This window comes from Parasteatoda tepidariorum, chromosome 7 (assembly GCF_043381705.1).
Source record: "Parasteatoda tepidariorum isolate YZ-2023 chromosome 7, CAS_Ptep_4.0, whole genome shotgun sequence".
Taxonomy (NCBI): domain Eukaryota; kingdom Metazoa; phylum Arthropoda; class Arachnida; order Araneae; family Theridiidae; genus Parasteatoda; species Parasteatoda tepidariorum.
This window is the reverse complement of record NC_092210.1, coordinates 10,113,291-10,140,413: the sequence shown is the minus strand read 5'-3', so window position 1 is coordinate 10,140,413 and position 27,123 is coordinate 10,113,291. Positions and strand designations below refer to the sequence as shown.

At 29.1% G+C, this 27,123-nt stretch overlaps 1 protein-coding gene across 1 annotated transcript in view; it reads right to left on the bottom strand.

Moving 5' to 3' along the window:
* LOC107455850 (transmembrane protein 114) overlaps positions 1–27,123 on the bottom strand; it is a 64,925-nt gene that overhangs the window by 16,266 nt on the left and 21,536 nt on the right. The window contains exon 2 of the mRNA XM_043050922.2: positions 3,402–3,518. Coding sequence (XP_042906856.1) covers positions 3,402–3,518 — 117 coding nt within the window. The remainder of the gene's footprint in view (positions 1–3,401; positions 3,519–27,123) is intronic.

Here is a 27,123-nt window from a genome sequence, read left to right as displayed (position 1 = left end):
TTTAAAGAAAACTGAAAATGCCATTTTCTTTCCTTCTTTGTTTGTTCGCAAAGAAGATAGCTAAAAAATAACATAAGGAAGTTTTTCCATATTTCAGAATAAAAACTTCATACTTTGTTAATATCAAATTTGGGGACTTCTTTATAGAACGCAAAGCAAATTCAACTTCCTTTTTTAACCATTGGCAAAATAGGTGTTGTTTTGGGTTTGATGGCGTGCTCACCTTATTTGGACGTCATCACACTTTGCAACTGTGTTCAAGAGTAATAGTAAACAGTGCGCATGCGTCGTCATTGCATGCGTTACTATGGCGACCGCTGCTGTTTGATAATTTTTTTTAGAATTCTTTTTTTCACTTTTAATTTTGTTATGTATTGTATTAAGTTGGTGAGTTTATTTTTGAGATATGGGACCAGAGAACTCCCATAAATACTTATTGAGTAGTGAATAAAAGAGAATTTCATCATTTGAACGATATTTTTGTTTTTATTGTTTTAATTAAGAATCAGAAATTCTATCCTGCAGTTCAAACCGGATCGTTTTCAATACTAATTCAGGTGAATATTACTAATAAAGAGGGTCCCAAAAAAAAAAAAACACACGAGGCAAAACATCAATCGATGCAATTTTTTCAAGGCATGACTTAGAATGTTTTGGCGTTTATGAAGTATTTTCAGCTATCATGTTCCTTTATACGGTAGAATGTAACAAAATTAATGTTCCCAAAAAATTTAATAAATAAACAGTTTGGCTTAATTACGTCCAGCTAAAAATAATTATCGTCCGTGTCAAAAATTATCATTAATTACATACTTTATCAGAATGTTCTTAAACATTTACATAAAATTGTGCAAAATTGCATGCTTTTTCATGACGGGAAGCTGAGAAGCACGAATGGAAAAATTGTTCTGCAGCCAATGTAATTTTTTTTTTCATACAAAAATTAGAAACTTGTTTTTTCGAGAAAAAAATATATCGTTCTTGTTTAAAAAATTTAATACAATTTTTGTAACAAATTAATTGCTTCATAATCGTCTTGGTCAACAACATCATTTTACGCAGTGATTTTTTATTACTATTTGTTTTTACGGAAATATGTGTGAAATTTGAAAACTATAATCAATTTTTGTGGCAAGAAAATAAAAAGTTTAAAACTCTACTTAAAACTTACATTAGACAATTCAGTAGAAAACTTACTATAAATGGCAGATTTCACACCAAAAATTTTGACAAGCTTTAAAAAAAATGTAACAGTGTAAAACATTTATTTAGGGATTTTTGGCAGTCTGGATTTCTTTTATTTTTAAATATTACACGTTTTTATCTGAAAGAGAAAAGAATATCTGATTTATCTGAAATGAAAAATCATGCTTCAAACTCACTGAAACTTTTTTTTAAGGAATTTTTGAACTAATTTAATCATCTCACCGGCATTCGAAAAAATAAATAAACCGAAAAAGGTTTCTTTTTTTTTTTGTGCAAAATTATTTTAATCCCAGCAATTGGGTATAATATAGCCTACGTCACAGGTTGTGTTGTTCCTACTAAATTTAACCCATGAACGGCATTTTCTGCGAGCCTAACTTCAAGCCACAAATAAACAAACGAAGTGTTCGATCGTTTAAATAGCTGCTCGCCAGATTTTATTGCATTATAAAGAAAAGTTATTGAAACTAAATACAACTAAATAAACAACAACAACTAAAACAAATAACAACAACTACTAATAACAATAACTAAATAAACAACAACTAAATTCGATTCGTTTAGCATTGCGTCATATGTTGTTCCTACTAAATCGAAGTAGTTGTGTTTTTTTCAAGTTTTTCTAATAAGCCTCGCTCAAATTATGGCCGAAACTAAAGGGCAAATATTAGACTTCTCGAAACTAGATTATCCTAAACACTTAAGTGCTATAACTACCATCAATATGTTTTATGGGTTAATATTTCTAGTTTCATTCACTGTGAATTGAAGTTAAACTGAAAAGAATCAGGACTAAAATGCGAACGATTTATAAAGAAAACTTCTCGTTACACTTGAAAGAATAGTTTAATACGAAACCCTAAACTTTTTATTTATTAAAAAAAGGTCTAGACATTTGCAACTATTTCGCATTTCAAGTTCTCTTTATCTTGTTACATAAGGGTGCGAAAACATTGGCCTATTTAAACGGCATATCCTTCTAATGATGTTTGTTCTATTTAGTTATCGAAGCATATAAGCTGAAGAATATGAAGATTATTTAAGAAATCGGCATCAAACTTACTGAGAAAAATATTATTTTAAGTATGTGATCCAAATTTAGTGCCTTAATTTTGAAGAAAAAATTGAGTAGGAAAGGGTTTTCATGGGTATCAAATGAGGTTTTAAAAAAGATTTTTTTTAAAAGAAAATGGTGGTAAATTTACCATGTTTTTAGAAAATAAAACTCTTTGAGTTAATCCTAGCATGACTTTTTTAAATTGAAGTGCTAGATAAAACGAGAAAATACAGATGATTCGTAAATTTAAAAAATAAAAATCGAGAAAATATTCATACATTTCCAGATTTTCAAAAGATTTAATTAATACGTTCACTTACTTTATTCTAGCAATTTTTATATAGCCGACGCTGGTATGAAATAATTTGTGTGCGGTGTTTGACTTTTAATGTGTAATTTTTTTTTCCACTTCATGTTCTAAAAGAATGTATAAATAGCGGTAGTAAAAGGAATACTTTTTGAGTATAGCTATTAATTATAATAATATAACCTAAAAAAAAACTAAAACGAAGCTGGAATGAAATAATTTATGTGCGATGTTTGACTTCTAATGTGTAATTTTTTTTCCACTTCATGTTCTAAAAGAATGTATAAATAGCGGTAGTAAAAGGAATACTTTTTGAGTATAGCTATTAATTATAATAATATAACNCTCGATCTGATAAGTTTTAGTTGTAAATCCGAATTACGTGACAAATTGAGCTTACACTGATCATTAAATAATGAATTTAGAACATAATTTGTTCGGTATTTTCTTTAAAATTTTTAGACACTGATCACATCAAAAATTGTTATAACCTACTATTAAGGTACAGAAAAACTTACAATTTACCATCTCTGCCTGTAATAAACATATTAAAATTATTCATAACTTCATAAAACAAATTTTGTTTCAGATTTAACATAAATTTAGTCACAGACTTAAGTTTGAAATCAAAGGACGAAAAAAGATTTTAAAAAGTTAGGAATCGTTTGCATTTCTCTCCGGGAAAAAAATCGTTTGTTAAAATTATTAATTTCTTTTCTCGCTATAAAACTTTTTAAATTTAAAAAAAAAAAAAAAAAAATACGTAGATGACGGATTACTTTGACACTGCCTCACGGATTTACTTATTTAAAGCAAGAAAGCATTACTTACGTATTCTTTCCCATCTTTGATCGGTGAATCTTTTAGTATTTTCATTCTCTTGATTTTGAGGTATGTAATAATCCAAATTGAGACATTCTGTTTGAACTGGTGACATATACAAGGGGGCTAAAAATTAAGAAAGAGTATCATAAGTATCATAGAAGTTTAAACATAAGTATTTATAAAGACACTAATACAATACAATAACGGTGGCTAACAACGCAAATATGATTACTATAATAAAACTTTTTTCATATTATGACGTAAGTATATAATAAAAAGGATGTATAATATAAGATGGTCATGTGATTTTTAAAATCTTTTTGTTATTTTAATTATTAAAATTAAATTTATAAATCGAATTTTTAAATTATTCGAAAAAACATTGTTTCGTTTATTTAAAATTTAAAGCTGTCATTAACCCGAAAAAGCAACTTTGATAAAACATCAGAAAATTTTATAATATCAGCATAATTTCTTTATTATACGTTTAATTGGTATCTTTTTTAATCAATAATGAATGAGTTAATAAATTTTAATTAAAATAGAATCTAAAAAAAGTACTTTAAAAAGATTAAAACTTTTAAAATTAATTAATATTAATGTATGGAACGATTGACCTAAAGTGCGTTTTTCTTCTTTTTTTTACCATAAAAATAATAAATAGATGGAATAAATAATGGAGAAAAAAAATACTAAAATAAAAAATAATATTAACTGAAGAGTTGTCGGTTTTTTCTTCCTTTTTATTTTATTTTCATTATATTAAATTTTTATTAGAAATTATTCTTTATATAATATTTTCTTTATTATAAGTTCTTTAATTCATAATTTTTTTATTTTTGAAATACATAAATTTTTTACTTTGCTTTTTTATTTTTGTAATTTATTATATGACTGAGTTACAGTTAAGGTTTTTTTTTTCTTCTTTTTTTTTCAAGGGGGGAGTATTATTATATGCTTATTATAAGTTCTGTATAAGCAGAACTAGCATTTGGCAAAGCAAAATTACTTTTTCTTAACATTATTATTTTTCTCTATTTATATATTTTATTACATAAAGACAGATTCAAATAGATTTTATTTACAAATTATAAATTACACATGGAGATAGATATAGACACATTTTTGGCATAACGTATTTCATATTTTTATTAAAGAAAAAAAAAATATCTTTCGGGTCATAAGTTCGTCATATTTCCATTAATTTAGATATATTCATAATGTCATTTCCTGCCTTCGTTAATTTATTAGTCCTAAATTTTAAATCACCTTAATTATTACATTAAAATACTGTGTTATAGAAACAGATAATTGGGAATATTTTTGATAAGTGCTGTAAATTTCGAGGTAAGATATGTTTTATAATAATTCATTTTTATGAAAGCAGACCCAATTTACCTCCTAGGGTGTACCACCGTTGTGAGATAAAGATTTTGTCATAATAGTTTGTGTAGGTGGGAAGCCCACATTACAAGGGCGAGTCGGAAAAAGTATCTGTCCTTTAAATTTCTTCGCCTCCGTTTGCTACCTACGTTTTTTTAAAAAAAAAACATTACTTTCTCTCGTTAAATAAAGAACAAAGCTGATGTAATCAAACCACCAAACAAAGGAGGGAAAAAAAGGTCTTTCCTTTCACTCTTTTTTAAAAAGATAAAGAATTTTTTTTAAATGAATTAAAAGAACTTAAATATTTTTGTTAGGCGAAAGAACTTAGTGTTTATCTTATTTCGTTAAATTCTCGTTAATGGGTGTTCAATTTAAAATAAAATTTTGTTTATGCACAGAAAATATAAGACTTAAAAACTTGAAATTATGAAGGTAGAGGAAAAAAGTACACGGAGTACAATGGAGAAAAAATTTTAACAATCGATAATTGGCTCACTGAAATGCAACTTCCGATTTGAAATTTTTGATTTTTTTTTATTTCGAAATTCTAATTTGTTTGAAAGTTATATCAATTTGAAATGCTTTTTCCGTGATTTCATTTCTACTGTTTTTTTTTCTAAATAATGATTATTTATCCATTGTTGTCGAAAAATTTATCTTTCTCGCGATCTTTGTTTTATTAGTTTGTGCTCGAATTGATGTCAAAAGTAACAACAACAACAACAAAAATGGATCAATAAAATAAAAGAAATAAGAAAAAGTGATCTGTTGCCAGCATTTATATCAAATGTTTTTTTCTAAATATAATTGTCTCAAGAAAGATAAAAAACCGTGTGCAATTTAAACTGTTATACAAGATAAAGTTATATATATATATATCGCTCATGGGCTGCAATAGTGGCACAACTCAAAAAACACGCGTTTTGGACTAAGAACAGGTGTAAATATGAAAATACACATTCTTTCAGCTGCAATACTGCAATACTAGCACAACTCATAATTCAACTTGAAGCCAATCTTCGTTTAAGCAAACTAAAGCATTTCTTACGTATTTTCCTCAGCAGTGAAAACTTTAAACCCACTTATATCAAAACATGATTTTTTAAGGTGTGCCGCTATTGCAGCCCATGAGCGATATATACTATTTTAAAGAACAGTTTATTATTTTTTCGAATTCAAGTGATCGTTCATTTTGTAACGATTAAAATTTGAACAAAATGTTCTTACATAAAAAAATAATTATATCTTTTCTTAACAAAATGATCCTTGTTTTTGAGCGTAACGAATTTTGAGGGGAAAAAAAGAAATGAATAAAAAGCCAACTCTATGGATTTTAAGCAAGCCGGCCTAACATCAGTTATATCTTGCTTTAGATGCGCAAATGTTTATCAAATCAATGAAAAAATACTATGCATAAAAAGCACGCCAGCAGGGGTACAGAATATGTCCAATTGCCTGAACTAGGTTCGGAGGAAATTCGAACAGCACTGAGGAAATTTTCGGTCTAATAAAAAAAAAATAATAATAATAATAAAATTGCCATAAAAATTTTTATTGTAAAAAACATGCTTCCTTTCACAAAATCTTTCCTTGTAAAAAAAAAAGGAAAAGAAAATTACCTCTGCAAAAAAATCAAACAAAAATGAAAAAAACAAGGACTACTTTCATAGACAATTTCTTAAGCAACGTCAGATAACTATCTAAATAGAAATCGAATAATTTTTCAAACTACTTAATTTGTTTATTTTGTAATTTGTGTAATCTTAAATTTAGTTTCAATTAGTACTATTTTAAACACATTATGGCAGATTTACCCAGAAATACACAGAGGGAAGGAATTCTGTAATAATTTTTTGCATTTTGATACATTGAATGTTTGTTTTTTTCAGCATTTGAAACTTCATCATTTACCCGGACTTACTTTTCTCTAAATTTTAGAAATACCAACAGAGGTGAAACAGAAATTACCATATAAAGTCTCTTCCGCAATATATCGTCCGGTTAACATGATTTTTCGAATATCTTTCGTTAAGGAAAAAAAAAAACACACACACAGTTTAAGTGCCTTATACTTGTAGAAAAGCTAAAATTTAAATGTATATATGTCAACTTGCTGTAACGAATTATCTGGGCCTTAGAACGGGTAAATAACTTAAATATTATAAAAGTTATTAAACCTTTTTAAAATCGCCAATTTGGCGATATTTCACGCCTTGATAAAAATTATCAAAATAAATGCTTTATCCCCATTTTTTTTTTTTTTGCAAATTTTTATGAACCCAGTTAATGCAGCATTGGAGTAAGTTTTTAAATATTAAAAAAATAGACAACATACGCATTTAATTTTCACAAAACTGTGGGCTTTCTCCATATTGACATTTTGCGCCATTTTCAGAATAAATAGAGGGCGCTACCTAAAGATAGGCTAAACTTGACCGAACGGTCATCAGCAGTGATCAGAAAAACTTCATTATTTTTATAGTTTACTACAACTACTTTGTTACAAATGTAGTTAACTACAACTACTATTTTTATGTGTAGTGACTACAAAATACTTTCGAAATGTAGTCACGACTTTAAGGTCAGGACCAGACTTAGGGCCTGGGGCAAAACATTCTTTGGGGGCCCGACCTCTAAACTATATGGAGGTATTTAAATTTTTCATTTCATTATACATATTTTACAAGAAAATTGACTAGAACTTAAAATAGCTTAAAGTCCCCCCCCCCCTCTAATGGTATCGTTCTGTCCATTTTACAGATTTTCTGACAATTCTATACTCATCATGCAGAATGCAGTTTTCTGATTATTAACTTTGTCATCTAGTTTCGAAAAATTCATATCCTGTTGTTGCTCTCATCCCCATGACCAGCAGAGCTAGATCAGGTCTATGAGCTCGTTCACTCTGAGAAAGTTTAGCACCAACAGAGGAGCTTGAACCAGGTCCAGCCTGGTAAGACTCAGCCAAGATAAAACGTGGTCAGGGGAGGCCTGGGCAGCGGAACACTTAGTGCAGATTTCGAAATGTTTATTACCATCGTTATAAGTCAATGTGTAGCGTTCCGTCTTTGTTGCTGTTGTTCAACATTGTTGTTGATTCATATCCTTGCTGACATTAAGGCAGAATTCAGCTTAATTTTCGCAATTATTATAGCTCACTTACGTCAATCAGAAGCTTGTATTTTTGTAAAATATCGCATTTTGCGACATGTAAAAATACAGGCTTTTGATTGGCAAAAGTGTCCATCGTAATTGCAAAAATTCAGCTGAATTCCGCCCTAGAAAGCCATGGATTTACGAAACATAGATTTTCTTGTGTTCATTTGATAAATTAATGAAAAAGCTAACATAAAACAGACGGATTTTACACTAAACTGTATTTTGTTTTAAAAAAAGTTCATTTAAGAAGGAAACCTAAAATAAACTTTTAATTCGATTCGGGGGCCCCCTCTGATGCGGGGCTCGGGCCTCTGCCAGGCTCTGTTTAAGGTACCGATCTTTGTTCGAGAAATTAAATTACACTTACGTTCAAAATGGTTTTGAATAAATAATTGACTTGTACTAAACACAAAGAATTATTTAAAAATATTTTATTCTGTTTACATGAACCAGTTTGTTACTCTAAAACATTTTTTTTCTAATTTGTTCAATTAATTCAACTTTTTATGCCCTTCTCGACAGCGAATATTTAATTTGAGAAATGCTGGGAAATTATCAAATTCTCGCAATTTCGTGAAGTGTTTAATGCTCTTTTAAGAAACTAAAAGTACATCGAAAATATGTTCCCCTCCTTTGAAATAACATCAATGCTTCACGTGAGTACATTAGCATGTGAAGGTGTGACTAAAAGTGATAAATTATATATTGTTCGTAATGGCTAACTCAAATATTAGTTATTCGTAACTCTATGCAATTTTTGTAAACTCACATTCAAAGGGGCATTTTAAATTGCGTCTATTGACAGACCAGCAAGGATTTTTACCCATCGAATTCGAAAAATTAGTTGTGTTAGAAAAACAGCTTTTCAAAGGCATGCTAAAAAGTTATGTGCTTTGCAGTTAGTTAATAGAACGCTTCCTCCTTCTCAATGTTGATGGAGCAAACACATTTCCGGCAGGGTGTTGCCACCAGGCAGTGTTTAGGATTCATTTCTATTATTTGCACTAGCAAAAATTAAAAATAATAAAGTAAAATAAAAAGATTCCGCTAGGTTTGCAGTTATGAAATCCATCGATCACGCTTCAGTGAAAAGCAGGCATGAACATCTATTACTTTTAAGTTCGTGAGTTGAAAGAGAGTCTGTTACAAAATATTTCTTTCTTTTTCTTCAAAATAAAAAGCTTAAAAATCGCCAATGGATGACTGAACAAGAAGAAGAAGAAGATATGCATGACTTGGGAAGATGGAAAACACCAGAGGCGTCGACCATCATTTTGCAACAAAATTGTATTGTTTTTTTTTTTTTTCGGGATTCAATCTTCTGACCCGAAGTTGCTTAAAGCATCGGAGTTGTGAAATCTGGTCAATGATTCTGTGTAGATCTTGATATCAAAAAGTTTTCATACTCCTATTTATATATATCAAAATATTATGTCTAATTCGTTCTCTAAGTTGAGTTTTAATGAGTATTACGAAGTAAGAATAATGAAAAAATAATAAATTTCAGTAAAGCTATGTGATTTTGAAAATAAATCAATTCTTGATTTTCTTTTATCAGTTTCTTCCCGATATATTTTTCTAAAAAAAAAATTTTTTTCCTTCATATTTCTTTGCGTTTATACCATGTTTTAGTGCATTATACACACATAAATCCGAATAAATAAAAAAACTTGTAAAATAAAAATTTTAAACTTTTGCATTCGATGGTAGTCGGCTACCTTAAATATCGTTTAGCAAAACACAGTTTTGTATTCAAAATTACTGATTATGCTCTTACGTATATACTTCCTACACTCTCAGAAATAAAATTCTCGCTCTTCAGCAATCCACGAGCAGAATTTCGTTACTTTTGCGAATTATTTCGTCACGAAATCTCGTGATTTATGACGAAAAGCGAACTCTCAAATCTATGACGAAAATGTTTCTTCAACATGAAACGTCATCATAGCACATTGTGGGAAATTGTTAACTAGAATGACGAAGTTAGAATGAAGACTTGACAATCGAAAATAAAGTGACGAATTAAGTCGACGAGTGTGGTAGTCAAGGATTTGGCCTCGTACCAAAGCCTCCTAGATAGGGTGAACCTATCTAGGAGGCTTTGCTCGTACCAGGGAGATCTTAGGTTTGAATCCCGCTGCGGGCATTTGTGTAATTTAGCTCTCGGTTCTATCTATCCTTGTTGTGTTGTGCCACCAATATGGTGCTGACGTAAAAGTGATAAGTTAGATATGTTTGTTTGTTTGTTTTTTTTGAAGAAAAAAAATGAAATTACGAAATATTTCATTAATTTTGACGAAATGTGTTTCCTTGAAGAATTATATAGTTAGCGATATATTATAGCGATAGTTATTTCGTCACTTTGACGAAATTTTTGCTCGGAGCAGCGGCCATGAAACGGTTTCATCAAAAACGAAGAAAGTTTCGTGATATTTGAGCATTGAGTTTTTACAGTGTAAACTTCAAAATGAAATGAACATTCAAACCAAATTAAATAAATTTTCAGTCGTTCAAAAGAGAGAAAATATTATCTAGTCCACATTTTTTAGTCGTCGCAAGCATTAAAACATTTTTCTTTTTTATCTAAAAGATGCCCGAGATAATATAATCCAAACCTCATTACAAAGTTTTGTTCAGAGCATTTATCTGAATACAACAGGAGCGGAACCGTTTAGCTCTGAACAGTCACTACAAAGCGAAAATGATATTTAGTTACAAAAGACACGCAATCCACTATTTACATAAAAGAGATAATATGCTCCAAATACAAAGCAATTATAAATGCACACGCGAAACATGTTTTTGATAAATTCTTATTATGGATATATTCCTTCTGTAATACACATTAATTATAAAACATATTTATATTCTCTACTATCGATAAAAATAATTAATAATATTTTCCTTATCGTTAATTACATAAACATAAAAACTTAGAATACCATTATAAGAAATATCATTTTTGCTTAATTAACAATAAGTATTGCAACAAATTTACAGTTAGTTAAACAAATAAATTTAAATACATTTTTATAGAATGGTAGTTTTCACTTAATTGAGAATGAGTAATTCAGAAAATTTATGATCAATTATTACAAACAAATAATTTTTAAAAACACTTTCAATAGAACAGAATTTTTACTTAATTAAAAATAGGTAAATGAGCAAATTTAGAATCAATTATTACAAACAAATAAATTTAAACACACTTTTAAGGAATAGCATTTTTCGGTAATTAAAGATAAAGAAATTTCAAATTTATTAATTGTTATTAAAATCTATTGAGTGACAGGGGAATGTACATTATATTTCACACTTCCTTAATAGAATTATATTTGTGAGAAAAAAGTTATTTCTGTTTCTTTGGGAGATGAGGGCGTAAAATGCTCTTTTCCATTAGTATATTTATTATTAATATGTTTATTATTATTATATTTATTATTATTATTTTTAATTTTGTCAAATGGAAGTAAAATTGTAGCTTAATGCTTTTCTTGATTTTAAATTTAATGCAGAAAAGTATTTTACTTTACTATACGAAAAAATAATTCGAAATAAAAAATTTTTAAAAAAAGACAAAAATGCTAACTGGTGGAATAAAAAAAAATAACTAAAGGAAAATATTAATCCAAAACGGCAGAATACTATTTCACAAAATTGAAAAAATAAGTAACTAAACAAAAAGTGAGAAACAATGCTAACCCATATAAGGACCAAAAATACTAATCCACAGAATTAAAAATTTAACAAAGGAATTACTTTTTTTATGTGACTAAACTAAAATTTCTCATAATATGGTTTTTTATTAATAAATAATCGTTAAAACTACAATAAAAAAAGTTGGCCAAAAAGTTTAAGTAAATAAAAATTTAAAAGAAAAAAAAATACCGTTCTAATCGAAAATGAAATAAAGAAATCGAAAAGAATCCATATTATATGCTATGTATCAAATTTATCCAATACGAATAAAAATTTACGCTTTTCAAATGTTATTTTTCTTTTAAATGAGACTGAGAACTTCGATTTAGCAACTTATAGATACCAACATAAAAAAAAACTTTGTAAAAAAAAAAAACTCAATTGTTACTATATTGTAAAACCGAAAAGTATTGAAAAGAAAATATTACTAAGAAACATAAATCCAGTTTAGATAAATAAAAAAAAAACATATGATAAAAATAAATTACTAAATATAGTTTGTGATAAAGCAATTTTACTTTAAAATTATAAGTTTTAAGCTGTCAAGATTTGACGATAAAGGAATTCAGGCTAAACCAGTTATTGAGACCAAATTTAATTTTCATTACCGAAAATACATTTTGTAGATTTCAATACTTCTTAAAAAAAATAATAATAAGTTCAATTTTTAAATTGTCTTTTGTATCGAAGAGTGAAATATTTTTGAAAGAATGGGGGCAATTGTTTTTCACCATCTAGCCAACGACCGTGACATTGAAATTAGTTTACGAACCATATTGACAAAAATCGTTTTTTAATAACAAGGTAAAATGGGTGTTGAAGTGTAAAAAAAAAGAAACTAAATGTTATGTTTAGCGTTTAAAATGTTAGAGTTTGCCGATGGACTTATACGGGTCAGCCATCGAGTGGGATTATTGCATCACGCTGGCCTCATTTCAATCTAATCACGAATCTCCCGCCCTCCACTATAGAACCCTGTCAAAGCATTACCTTGCTTTCTTTTAAATGGTTTATTTAATGTCGTTTTTTTAAGTGAACGTAAGGGGCTGTTTATGATATATGTTTTTCGATTATTTCTAACTATTTTCATTAATTGTATTACACAATAAACAACATATTATATGCTTAAATACTTTCATTTTACTAAGATTAATGGAACTTACGCATCATAGATTCTCGCGCATTCGATAACTGAGTAAAATAAGAATTTATTCCTTTCATCTAAATGAGACACCGGTGTTATATATACTTTTCTGAAATTATATAATTGCAAAAAAAAAATTTCTTTACTTTTTGCTATTAATTACTATTAATTTACTAATAATTACTATTACTTATTATTTTTTACTAATTAAAAACAGTATAATAATTAATAAAAAAAAATCTGTTAGATTATCGGACTTATATTTGTACTAAAATCTGTAAAAAGTAGTTCGAAAAATTTTTTTTTTCATTCATAATCAAAAAATTTTCAATAGCTGATTCAGCAAATTAAAGAAATTTCAATGACGAATAACTGTTTGTTTCAGATCTAAATAACTGTAAATTTGAAAAATTATTGTTTCGAAGATTTTACCTTTAACTCAGAAAAAGTGCCGTTGTTTCTTGCTGTAGTTCATAACCATAAATTATTATAATGCGAAATATAATATTTTTTCGCTTATTTTCACCTAAATTAATTCAAAATTATTAAAAAAATATGAAAAGTATGTTTAATGAAAATTCTGCTTCAAAAGGTAAGAAAAAGTCCGTAACTATTCAACTTAATTTCTTAGGGAACTATTCAACTATTTTTTATTATAATATTAACATTTAATTAAACTTTAACTGAATTTAAAATATTTAACTTATATATCCGTTCTGAAGCCTAGAAAAATAAGTTTCTGCAAGAGGGTTCAATCAATAACAAGGTTTAAAAACTGTAGATTTGTCTCAAGTGTAGGCACTTTTATTTTTCTTGGCGAAAAAGCTCTGAAAAACACTGTTGAGGAATATTATTGACGTAATTTTTCTCTTCATATTTATAATGTTACTCTAGAAGCGTATTGTTTGAATTCATAAAAATATTATGTGCAAAAATTACAGCTATTCATTGATTTTAATTATTTTTCGTGTAAGATGAGTAATTTCAAAGTGGGTGATTCCAAATTCGTGTCTTTTTAAAAATTTTATAATCATTTAAAAAAAAATTAGACTTTTGCCCCATTTTAGAACATAAATAGTTTTTTTTTTTTATCGAAGTAGTACGTATGGTTTGTAATTTTGTCAAATTATGACTCTTATTTCCCTTGACGAAAAGCCTAGGAAATGCACCTTTTAATGTATAACTATAATAGAACGTAAGTCAGCAACGGCTAAACTGCGCGAAACTCAAGTGACATTATGAAGATAACAAAATTAAACTATGTTATTAAGTGAGAGCAAAATAAAAATAAAAACGAAAAAGCAACTTAACATAAATTTAATTTTAACGCAAGTGCGAAAAAAAAGTACATTCAATTTAAGAAAGTGTAAATTTTTATGGAACAAAATTCGGATTATTACACTGCACTAAATTTAAAAGATTTTACGTACTGGACGTAAAATGCCCATAAACAAAAAGGGGATATGTAGTATATAAGAAAAAGAAGTACAGAAAGAATCATCTTAGTAACTTTAGCTTTAAATTTAAATGAGCGGATTGTCACATTTAGGACTCAAACTTGATGGCTCAAATGCCTAACCTTAATTCAGACAATATTTCAAGTTACGAAATAGAACACAAAATATCTGAATAAACATGCCAGTTTTTGACAAATTTTGTCCCTACGGGATAAGAGAGTGTTCTTAAGTTTGGACACCTTAATATTCATTTTGTTTAAAACACCATAAGTCCAGAGTTAACACCATAAGTTTTAAAACACCATAAGTTTGTTTAAAACACCATAAGTCCTTACAATACATAAATTTTTTTTTATGCAAACTTACAATGGATAATTTTATCACCTTTCCCCTTTAATAAATTTCGAATATACATTTTTTTTTTATCTTACAATAAAAAACAACTTACAAAAGGCTTATTTAATTATAATTTTTTCTCTTTTACAAACTTAGAATAAATAATTTATAATCTCATGTTACAAGATTACTAAACATAATTTTAGTACTTTTTTACAAATTAACAACGCATAGCTTTGTAGCTTTTAACTCACGTACATTATTGCTCTCATTATTTTTATAAATATATATGTAGTCCCATACCAAATGAAAACATAAAATTGCTTCAAAATCAACAATGCGAGCAAATTAAGGATTTTTAAAATCTGAACAAAATGGGATATATTATTTACCCACATTCTAGATTCCAACGGCGATTTTACACACATAAGATAGAAACCTATTTTCAGAGTAGCTTAAAACCATTTAGGACGGTATTCTTGTAAAAACAAGTAATGTTGCCCGTGACCTCCTTGCAAGAAAAAATATTTAGAGTTCGTGAACTTTCTGGCTTAGCATAAATAACACATAAGGAGATTTCATTTTCTCTTCTTCGCGCGATTTAAAAGCGCATGTTTGTTTTGGTACCCAGTAAGAGGATGCAACGAAATTGAATGAAATATGATGTTTTTAAATTACAAAAGGCGATCTTTTTTTTCCTTTTTTTTTTAAAAAAAAAAGAAGCAAAAAACTTTTAAAGCTACAAAATAGAAATGAATTGTAATTTATTTATGTCATTAGCATAGTTTGAAATTAGTTCGTTCAAATTATGCTATGCTATGTTTAGAGCATTTGCTATGTTTAGAGCTATATAATTTTAAAATTGTATTCCACGAAAAGAATTTTACAAAGAAAAAAACAACCTGTATTTTGTATTATTTCCATAACAACTGAAGTTTGAGCAAAAGTGTTATAAATTATAATCAAATGTACTGTATTTTTAGTATTTGTGACTTATCTAACAGTTTTTAATATCAAAAAAGAGGCATTACGCACCTTAATGTGCACTAAATTGCTTTTCAAAATAAAGTTAAAAGGTTTTTAAAAAATTATGATTTTTTTAATGCGATGGCTGATCGATACGAATTCCGCACCCGACTTACACCGACCACAGTGCTGACGTAAAATATCAACAGTGGTAGACGGATCGTGAGTCAGAGTCCCCTTACCGGCAGGCTAAACATGGGAGATTTTCGTGGTTTTCCTTTCCATGAAACGCAAAAATGAGTTAATTTCTCTACGAATGCAAATTTCTCCCAACACTTGATCCAGGAGTTCCCTTGTCTTCTAGATTGGGTTCAAAATTACAAGGCTACGGAGTTGAACATTGGTAGCCGTAAACCCATAGCATTAAGAGCTAACCGCCTAAAGTGCATGTACTTCCCAACTGAATTACGTCAGACGAACATTTAATATCTGGTGAGTATAAAAATTCCACAAATCGACATTCCGCCTTTTTTTCATCATCGATTTGCCCTTGGATGAAAAAATAAATGAAAGAAAGAAAAAACATCTCAAATGTTGAAGAAGAGAAGAGAAAGATGCTCTGAGGTAGAAGGTCACATCATTGAAGAAAAAGGTAGACGTTCCGGTATTAAAAACCCCGACATGCCCAAAGGGTGAATGGGACATCACTTCCTGAATTGTGCTGCAGTTTATTGTCTTCTTCATTACTTTAAGAACGCTCAATGCTTTAAATCAATTAGAATGAAAGTATGTTTGTATTGATTTCTTTTACAGCAAAACAATGCACTTGTGAAAACTGAAATCACCGATGCTGTCTAGTCTGAAATCGAAGCAGCAAGAAACAAACTGAAGTGGGGTTTTTTTTATTTATTTTTTTTTATAATATATCTATGAGCCACAGGTATTTTGTTCACAAAATTAATTTTATTGACATATGTTAAATACTGTAACGTCTGTCAACATACAGTTTGGTAGCAGGATTTTAGAATAATTTTAACTACATCAAGAGTGCATCAAGACATTAACTCAGAAAAAGTGCCNTTAGAAGTTAGGATTTTGTAAAAAAGATCCATCAACTTTTTACAACTTGTATTAAACAACTTAAATTATTTTCGAAAAAGAAATTTTTTTAAAAAATTAAAGAACTTTAGATTATAACTTTATTTAAAAAATATGTATCCAAAAAATACAATTTTTTAGAAGAAGAAAAAAATTATTTCATAACTGTTTTCAGATTAATAAAAAAAATATATATAACGATAAAAGAAAAGAGCCAATGCCTTGTAAGTTATTCAACTATTTTTAAAAATGTATGCCACAATGTAAAACATGCTAAACTTTAAATACCAACAGCAATTATCCTATACCTCATGGTAACAATTATGCGCAGTTTATAAATCGTTATGGTAAACAAAGGTTAACTGTCTTTGGGAGTTTTTCGAATAATTTGGAGAAGGGCGTTTTCTGTTTGAAAAATGAGTCAGACACTAGACAATTGGATATCTAACAAAAGTAGACAGCTCACGGCTAGAGGTTTTCCCTAAGCTTGACACAACCTTTTCTTACCCAAATACTTTATAAATCAATATTTTGAATAAATTTAGTTATTTAAAGCAATATTTCATACAGGAATAAATTTTTGCTGTTATGGTATTAATCGAAGGCTTTTAAATGAGTATCGAAGACGAAAAGTTAAGCTTTGAGTTTGTTTATTTGAAAAATTCGGTTCTCTTGGCAAACAATACACCCAACAAACCGCATTACTTAATGAGGATTATTATGGGTAAACATTACAATTCATCATCTTGGGTCGTTGAACCAAAGGTAAAAATGTCATACTTGTCAACCAATTAATCCTAAAAAATATTTTTGAAAAAAAAAGTTATTTTTGAAAGTAAAATTTTTTTTATTATATATCCTTACAACTTTATTCTACCTATTCTTTTTTTTTTAAATAGCACTAATAGTAAAGGTAGTTAGTAGTTAAAAGTAGTTAACAAGAATTCAGGGTGTTCTGAAAATTCTCTTGTTTCTACAAAAGTATTCCGATAATTAATTCAAACAAAAAAGCTTCATATAAAAAGCATCAATATCTGTAATACTAATTTGCGACATTTAACTTGCATAAAATTTCTCTTTCATTTTTGACAAATACTTAAAAATATAAATTAAGGATCTCGGTTAACGAGCATTTCATGCGTTCTGAAAATTCTCTCGTTTTTGCAAATGCATTCCGATAATTAATACAAACAGAAAAATGCTACCTATAAAAAGCATCAATATCTTTAATACTAATTTACGACATTTAAATTGTACAAAATTGCACCTTCATTTTTGACAAATACTCAAAAATATAAAGTAAGAAGCTTGGTTAACGAGCTAAAAATTCTCTGGTTTCTACAAATGCATTCTGCTAATTAATGCTAACAGAAAAATGTAATATATAAAATGCTTCTATTTGTATAAGCTAGTTTTAAAAAAATTTAGTGGTAGTCCAGTGGTTATAAAATCGGACACCGGGGGAACATGGTTCGACGCTAGACTCCGCAAAGCCCCACCGAGTACATGCGATATACGTTCTCATAAGATCTGTGGAATCGGAAATTCCTGTGGTCGGTCGTGGAGCAATAGCGTGGGTACAGGGATCTGAAGAAAATTTCCTTCTTCTTCAGATCTATGTCTAAATGTAGCCTCATGAATGAGTGCCATCTATTCATGGGGTTCTGCGGCAAGATGTACTTTCACCTTTGCGGCGCTCTTTTGTCAAACGAAAGGTGCACCTTCATGACTTAATTCGCAAAAGCCCAATGGCTGACGAGCTTGGCCCTTCTATTCTCATTAGAAACAACAACAACAAATTTTTTTTAATTATCTCATTACTTCAGAAAGGTTATATTTTTGCTCGCGTCGCTTCTGAAAAGCAAGGCATTTTTTCTGATCCACTGTTCTTTTTTTTTTCTTTTTCTTGATTGATTTCATTCGATAATTAAAAAAAAGAAGATATTGAAGCGTTGAAAATACGATTTTATCAAATTTAATAGTTATAACTGTAGATATCCTGTCAACACCTAAAAAAGGGGGAGGGGTACTGAGGGTACATAAGAGTGCGCAGAAACGAAATTTCACAGTATGTAATAAAAAAATGGAAGTTGTTCGATACCGTGCTTTTCTAGTAGAAGAAAGGACGCGGTCTGATAAATTGGCGAAAACATGACAATAGAAGGATTTCAATACATTCCTTCTTCACCTACCCACGCATCTTTATTATGATGATATACTCCAGTTTCGACAGTGACATACATTTCTTGTCAAAAATCACCGTTTGTTTTTCCTCACACCATTATTCAACATATTGTATTATTTCCTCAAAAAAAATTATTTTTTAGTCATTCAGTCAGTAGAAAAGTTTTTAAGTTTAAAAAAAGTTTGAGAAATGATGAGCAAATGAATGAAATAGTTTAATAAAGTAGTTAAAACTTTTAAGCTTATTTTAATTTGTATGGTTCATAATGTTATTGTTTGCATACATTAATATAATAAATAACGTGAGTTAATAATACGTAATAGATTGTTTTCATGATGTATCGGATAAAACAAAATTCGGTTAACGTGAAATAATTCGAGGTTAGACAGTATTAATGTCTCATTCTTATACATAAAACACATTACAAAATACTTATATTTGTTAAATGAATAGTAGATAATTAGTATAGTAGATAATAGTGGATTAAAAATACTTATTAAAAATATTTGTACCTGTTAAATAATAGACTTCAAGTAACTGAAGCAGTAAGTTATTAACTGATTAAAAAACTTCCTTGCTTCAAAAATACATAAAAATTTAAAAATAAATAAAGAAAAGAAGAAAAAAACAGTCGACATGTTTTAGGTGCTTCCAAAAAAGGAGCCCATTTTCTAGACTTTCCAGACGTGAATGAGCAGAAACAAAAGTGATTTGAAATGAAATAAAAACGTAAAGTTTAAAAAGAAAAATAAAGGTTTATTTTTCCATTTTTCGTTGGCAACTTAACGTTTTTATCTCAAATTACATATACTACTTGTTATTAGAGTTGAAATTAAACAGTTATATAAATAATTATATTTATTTATTATTTATTTACTTTTGAAAACTATTAGACTTCCGCTTTCCTCAGACTCAAATTAATTTATTTCCCCTGACATTTTAGGCATTCTAAATAAATTCCCTGGCATATCCTTGATTTTTCTAGATTCGTGAAATTCTTTGAGTTTTTTCTTCATATTTTCCCTGGTTTCTCTGCTTTTTGAGATTATATATCAAATTTTTTTTTACGACAGCGATTACAACATTTTAAAATGTACTCTCACAATACATTTTAAATATCATGCCTTCGAGGAACAAAGAATATCAAATAATTATAAACAAGGAAAATTATTGAATGCTGAAATATCGTGATCATTACTGGTAACGATGTTTATCAAAGACGATAATATCGGATAGACGAAAAATATTAACCCTTATCGCGAGTGTCGAGTCTAACTAGCTCAGCAAATCTGTGATATTTTAAGTAGTGGTGTTTTAAAATCATTATTGATGCAAATATTTAAGAAAATGTTTTTAAAAAAATTTTGTTTTTTTATATGAGGAATGAAAACATTATAAATTAGTTTAATTGATAAAAATTAGCAAAATATCATTATGGTCTAAGTTAAAATATTTTATTGTCACTCGATCAAAAGTTTGATATCACCCAGCACTAATCGCTATTTAAAATACATAGATTTTACACAGCGTTTTTAAACTTCAAATTACGCAGGTTGAATTGTGGCCAACGAAAATTAAAATTTTAGGTTAGAAAATATTCTAAAAAATGCGTTCGAGGATTGAATTGTTCTTTTCGGGTGAAATAAAAGAATATTTCAATAAAATTCCAAAGGAATGAAACAAACTGATCAGATAAGTAATACGAGACTGAAAAAAGGAATGTAAACTTCTGGTTTTCAATCTGTATTAGCAGAATTCATCAAAAAATATCATAGACAGAGAAAAAAAATAGATAAAATTCTTGTCAGTAGTACCAAAATGACTGTAAAAAATTAATTATTGATACACTACGGTATGTTAGAATTCATTATGAATTAATAGATTTGAGTACGGATACTTAAGCCTGAGCGGACTTGAATCAGGTTTAGCTTAAACAAAAATTCAATTTTCTCTCAAATTATAAAATCCTTTAAAACAAAATATACTAGTCTCAATAAAAAATTAAAATAAATTAGTAGTATGTAATAAGAATAAAAAAATTTAGTAACAAAAAAATATAGTAATATAATAACATAAATTTTTTAAGTTTAATAAAACTTTTAGTTCAATCCGCATGTAGAACGCATTAATTTCATTCATTAATGGCTATCCAGAATTGCTGATGATAATTAAAATATAAAGACAAAGACGAAACACTATATGGATAAATAAAAACAATCATTTAAGATAAAATGTTAAACAGAGGTGAAACTTTGTCTAGGTATAGTTTGTCTAAAGTAAGAACTCCCCTAGCCATTCGTCTGAATCCGTGGCGGTGACTATGGTAACGAGGTATAAGTTGAAATGTTATTCAGATAAACAAAAGCCATCGTAAAAGTAAAATGTTAGCCAGATAAACGAATACATATTATGGTAAAGATCAAAAGTTATTCAGATAAACAAAAGCCATCGCAAAACTAGATTGTCCAAGGTAGTCATTTTGACTGCTTTTTAATTTCAATTCGAAAAACAATTATGTATATATAATGACACATCTTAGAATTCTGTGACTATTTGTACAACATATAATTTTTTTATTGTTAATATTTACTAATAACTGTAAATAATATAAAAAATATTAAACATTAATTTTAAACAAATTTCTTTTCACATTAGTTATTCTTTCACAATGCAGTCCTTTTGGCTGCTTTTGGGCTATATAGGTATGTACTAGTTTCAGTCTTTATAGTGTTAGTGAGCCCACGGCGACGTGTATACACGTCCGATAATTGCGTTTTTTTAACTATATCAGTTTTCGAGCAAAACTATTTCGCCCACATACAATCCATAGTATAAGATGTCAAAATATGCAACAACAACAACAACAACAAATTTATTTTTTTTAATTTTTAGATTAGAAAACCCTTATAAAAGAATGAAATAAGATCAATAAAAATATTTTTAATGAAAATCACGTGGTTCATTACAATAGTTAATCATCTGAGTCAAAACTAGTTCATAACTTTCTGTAAAATTTATACTAAAACTTCTTTTTTTTTTCCTTAAAAAAATAAATACATGTGGAATACAGATTTGTAGCTTACTTGCCTATTATTGTTAATATATATTTTTATTAAGTTTAGCACAGCTTCTTTATTTTTGAGAAACCCTCGCTTCACCCCCTTTATCCTACATACATAAATGAATAATAACAATAAACAGCAATTTATTGGGCCGAAAAAACGAATTTATTATTTTAGCACATTTATTATGGCGGAATTTTGGTGTTGACACAATTTCTGGTTAGGAGTTAATTAATTGTAATGTCCTAACGATGTTAGTTTTACACTATTTGAGTTCACTATTGTTTTTCTGCTTTTATATTTATTCTAATCTTTAATAATGTATTTTAAAGAAAAAAATGGTTCGCCACAATGCTTGATAAGTTTCATTCATTAACGGTGTATTCTATTTTATTTTATTTTAACCGGAAACCATTAATAGCAATCCTACTGCCTTTTTTTTTTCCTTTTAGAATTATTTCCATAAGCAGACTTAGATAAAATGAAAAACTTTTTGCCGACACAAAATCTCCTTGCTAAACACTTTCACCGCACGCATTGATTGACTCTTGTAACTAGTTACAACCCTTTTCGTCGCCCCCTCGTTTTAGCAAAGTTCGTTCGAAAATCCCGATTTTTTTTTTTTAATGTTTTATTTTTTTATAGAACTTTGTGTATTGATTCATACCACAGGGATGAGTTTGGTAAATCGGGTTCATCGGTAACCGGTACTTCAGAATCTGGTTCAAATTAACAAGGCTGCGGAGTTGAACATAAGTAGTCGTAAACTAAAAAATTCGGTCGGCTATTCAACGACGATTATTAAATAAAATAGTTATTTCTGTATTCAACTATTTAAGCATATAAGTAGACATACTCGTAAAGTTCCTTACACATTAATAGATTGTTACTAAAAAGTTAAACATGCAAACTTAACTCAAGAGAGAAAGAAAACTAACTCCTTTCATTTGTACTTCCTGGTGTTGGCGTGATTTTCTCCGTATCTTAATTATGTGTTCCGGTTCAATAATTGTGCTAATTAAGTGACAGCTGAACGAGTAAGAAGAAAATTATACAGAAGTCTTATTTTTGATTAAAGAAATTTTAAGAAACATTGTGCCTACCGGTACTCTCCCCCCCCCCTCCTTAAAATACATCACGTGCTCATATCAAAGAATTTTTCGATGTTAATTACTTTCTCTATAATACTGGTATGTTGAGCCGCGATGGCTCAGGGAATAGAGTGTTTACCTTCCAATGAGGTGAACCGGGTTCGATTCCCAGCGATGGTGGGTCAATTCGAATTCTGCACCTGGCTCACACCGACCACAGTGTTGACGTAAAATATCCTTAGTGGTAGACGGATCATGGGTTAGAGCCCCCTTGCCGTCAGGCTAACAGTGGGAGATTCTCGTGGTCTTCCTCTCTATGTAAAGCAAATGCGGGTTAGTTCCATCAAAAAGTCCTCCACGAAGGCAAATTTCTCCCAATACTTAATCCAGCAGTTCCTTTGTCTTCTGGATTGGGCTCAAAATTACAAGGCTACGGAGTTGAACATAAGTAGCCGTAAACCCTAATTTGGGTCGGGCATTCAACGACGGTTGAAAAAATACCTTTATGTTAAATATTATCAATATTACAGTACTACATCAAAACGGAATTTTTCTCTTTGTCTTGGTGAAACGTTATAAGCATATTTGATTATTAATAAAATTAGTTTTAGTAGTCTACAATATTTAATTAATCACAAGTATTTAATAATTAATAAATATAATTGTTGCTATAGACAATTGTGAAAAGACCTTCTTACTTGTAGTCTCCCATAATTTTAATAAGATTTTATTACAAGAATAGTAAGATTTTATTCTTAACAAAGCTAGTTTTAATTATTTGTAATAATGATATTTTAATTGCAATAATTTAATAATTAATTTAGTTATGGTTATTAAATATAGTTGTGCGATATTTTTTTTTATTCCAGTCACAAATAATTTTAGAATTTGACAGTTCTTTTAAACAATTTTACCTAGCGTTACAAAAACAGAGTGTGTAGCTTTTTTAAAAAGCGCTTAAAAGGTGCTTATTTTTTTGATTTACGAATTTTAAAAGCCCTTAAAGTTGTTGTTTTTTTAATTCGGGGTTTGTAAGAAATGCTTAATTTTCTATCTTTTAAAAAGAGATTTTTCCTTTGCAGTGTCGATTGTCGTTCTAAATTACAAAAAAATGCATGATTTTCACAATTTCTTTGTAATATTTACCAGAAATTAGTTATTTTTATCATGATTATGTAAAGTTAATGAAAATGTTTCTAATTTTTATTGATTATAAATTACGAACTTTAAGCGGTAGAAAAGCAGAATTTTTATTACTGCACAGGAAAGTTTTGGAAAACGATTAAAAATATTTTTGAGTAATTGAAAAGTGCTTATTTTTTGTTGAAGAATCTGACTACGCAGTCTGAAAAACCAAACGTCGGTCCAGACATTTTGTAAAAAGTCCTATTTTCGAACCCTGTTTTAAAAAAAAGAGCGAATCATGTCTTACGAGGAATTTCAGTTATAAAATTCTGAATTAAAACCGTTATTGCCTCAAGTTTTCAATCGAAGTATCTTATCAAAGGATTTAGAATTAAAAAATACTGTGAATGATCCGTTTTTAAGATAAAATATTTTGTGAAAGGTTCATTTTAACCATATTTTTATTTATTTTATTTATTTTTTTTTCTTTGTTGAAAGATCCGTTAGATAGAACCTAATTTCTCCAAAAATGATTTATTATATGAAAGGAAAAAAATTCGAAATCCCACGTTAAATTTTCGCAATAATTATTAAGGTAACTATTAATATAGTATAGAGGGTAAATTTAACAATGCACATTTCATTCATGGAAGAATTTTAAAACATCAAATATTGGGGGTAACACTTAATTAACTATTTCTATTTTTCATTACCCATTAGCAAAATGGGTCTTGGTTTGGATTTGATTGCGTCCACACACTTTTCAACTGTGTTCAAGAGTAATAGATGACAGTGCGCATGCGTCGTCACTGCATGCGTTGCTATGGCGACCGCTGCTGTTTTTCTTTTTATTTTCACTAGCAGGCATTTTTAATGTATTTACATTATAATTTAAAGTATTTTCATATTCTTTATATTATTAACGTATAATTACTGACTTGACGGTGATTTCAATGTAAATATGAATACTGAAGAAGGAAAAGTATTTTGTGACGTCTTGAAACACGTACATAGGCAGAATATGAAAATCAATCCGACGATAAACATCAATTGAGACAGTTTTTGCAACCCATGATTTGAAATGTTGTGGCGTTTAACGGAGTCAATCCAGAAAAGAAAAAAAAACATTTGACCGGGCANATTGACGCCCGGTGGCTGAGCGGTAGCGCTTCGCGCTGTCGTGCCACAGGTCCCTGGTTCGATCCTCGGGCCGGGCAAGGTTGACTCAGCCTTTCATCCCTTCAGTGGGTCGATAAATGAGTACCAAGCATGCTTGGGAACTAAACACTGGGGGTTCCGCGTTCGGCTGACCACCTGACTGGAACATCTGCTCCTGCACCCCAGAGCCCAAGGTCAAGAAAACTGAGATGGGCACAGTAGGCCTTGGCCCTTTATGGGCTGTCGCGCCACTGAGTTTAGTTTAGTATAAATTACGAACGTTAAGCGATAGAAAAGCATAATTTTTATTACTGCACAGGAAAGTTTTGGAAAATGATAAAAAAATTTTATAAACTAAAAAGTGCTTATTTTTTGTTGAAGAATCTGGCTACGCACTCTGAAAAACCAAACGTCTGTCCAGACATTTTGTAAAAAGTCCTATTTTCGAACCTTGTTTTAGAAAAAAGAGGGAATCATGTCTTACGAGGAATTTCAGTTATAAAATTCTGAATTAAAACCGTTATTGCCTCAAGTTTTCAATAGAAGTATCTCATTAAAGGATTTAGAATTAAAAAATATTGTGAATGGTCCGTTTTTACGATAAAATATTTTGTGAAAGGTTCATTTTAACCAGATTTTTTTTTTTTTTTTGAAAGATCCGTTAGATGGACCCTAATTTCTCCAAAAATGACCCCTTATATGAAAGGATAAAAATTCGAAATTCCACGTTAAATTTTCGTAATAATTATTAAGGTAACTATTAATATAGTATCGACGGTAAATTTAACAATGCACATTTCATTCATGGAAGAATTTTAAAACATCAAATATTGGGGGAAAAAACACTTAAATTTACTATTTCTATTTTTTTATTACCCGTTAGCAAAATAGGTCTTGGTTTGGATTTGATGGCGTCCACACACTTTTCAACTGTGTTCAAGAGTAATAGTAAACAGTGCGCATGCGTCGTCGTTGCATGCGGTGCTATGGCGACCGCTGCTGTTTTTCTTTTTATTTTCACTAGCACGCATTTTTAATGTATTTACATAATAATTTAAAGTATTTTCATATTCTTTATATTATTAACGTTCTGGCTTGACTGTGATTTCAATATAAATATGAATACTGAAGAAGGAAAAGTATTTTGTGACGTCTTGAAACACGCACACAGACAGGATATGAAAATCAATCCGACGACAAGCATCAATTGAGACAGTTTTTGCAACCCATGATTTGAAATGTTGTGGCGTTTAACGGAGTCAATCCAGAAGGAAAAAAAAAACATTTGACCGGGCAATGGGTAACCAGTGACTGTAATAAGGTGATCACAACTTTATGTGATTTTTTATTTTATTTTATTTATTTATTTTATTTTATTTTATTTATCATTGCGAACATTACATTTAAATCTATAAATTTTCTTTTCTTTAAGCAAATAAAAATTCACATTTAATTGAGCAGTTTAATTCCAAAATACAATGTTTGTATCATTGAAACAAGTAATTTTAGGATAACGAATCGATTGAGTGGCAATGAAGATTTGAATGGCTTCGAAGGATGGATTGAAGAGGAACACTTTTTTTATTTTATTTCTGCAGGGGTAGGAAAGGTAGGTGACCTTCGTTCCACGGAGAAGGAATGCAGCGGAAGAAGAGAGCCGTCAGACAGGTTTCCCGCAGAGAATTCCTTCACACGCCAGCAAAAACAGAAAGAAAATAAAAAAGAAAGTGCTCCTATTTAATCATTTAGCTTGCTATTAACCGGCAAGTATTAAAAAAAAACAATTTTTTTATGTGAAAGATGATGGGAAAAAGAACGAAAAGTAGAGCTGAGAAATGAAATATATAGTTACGAATTTGTAA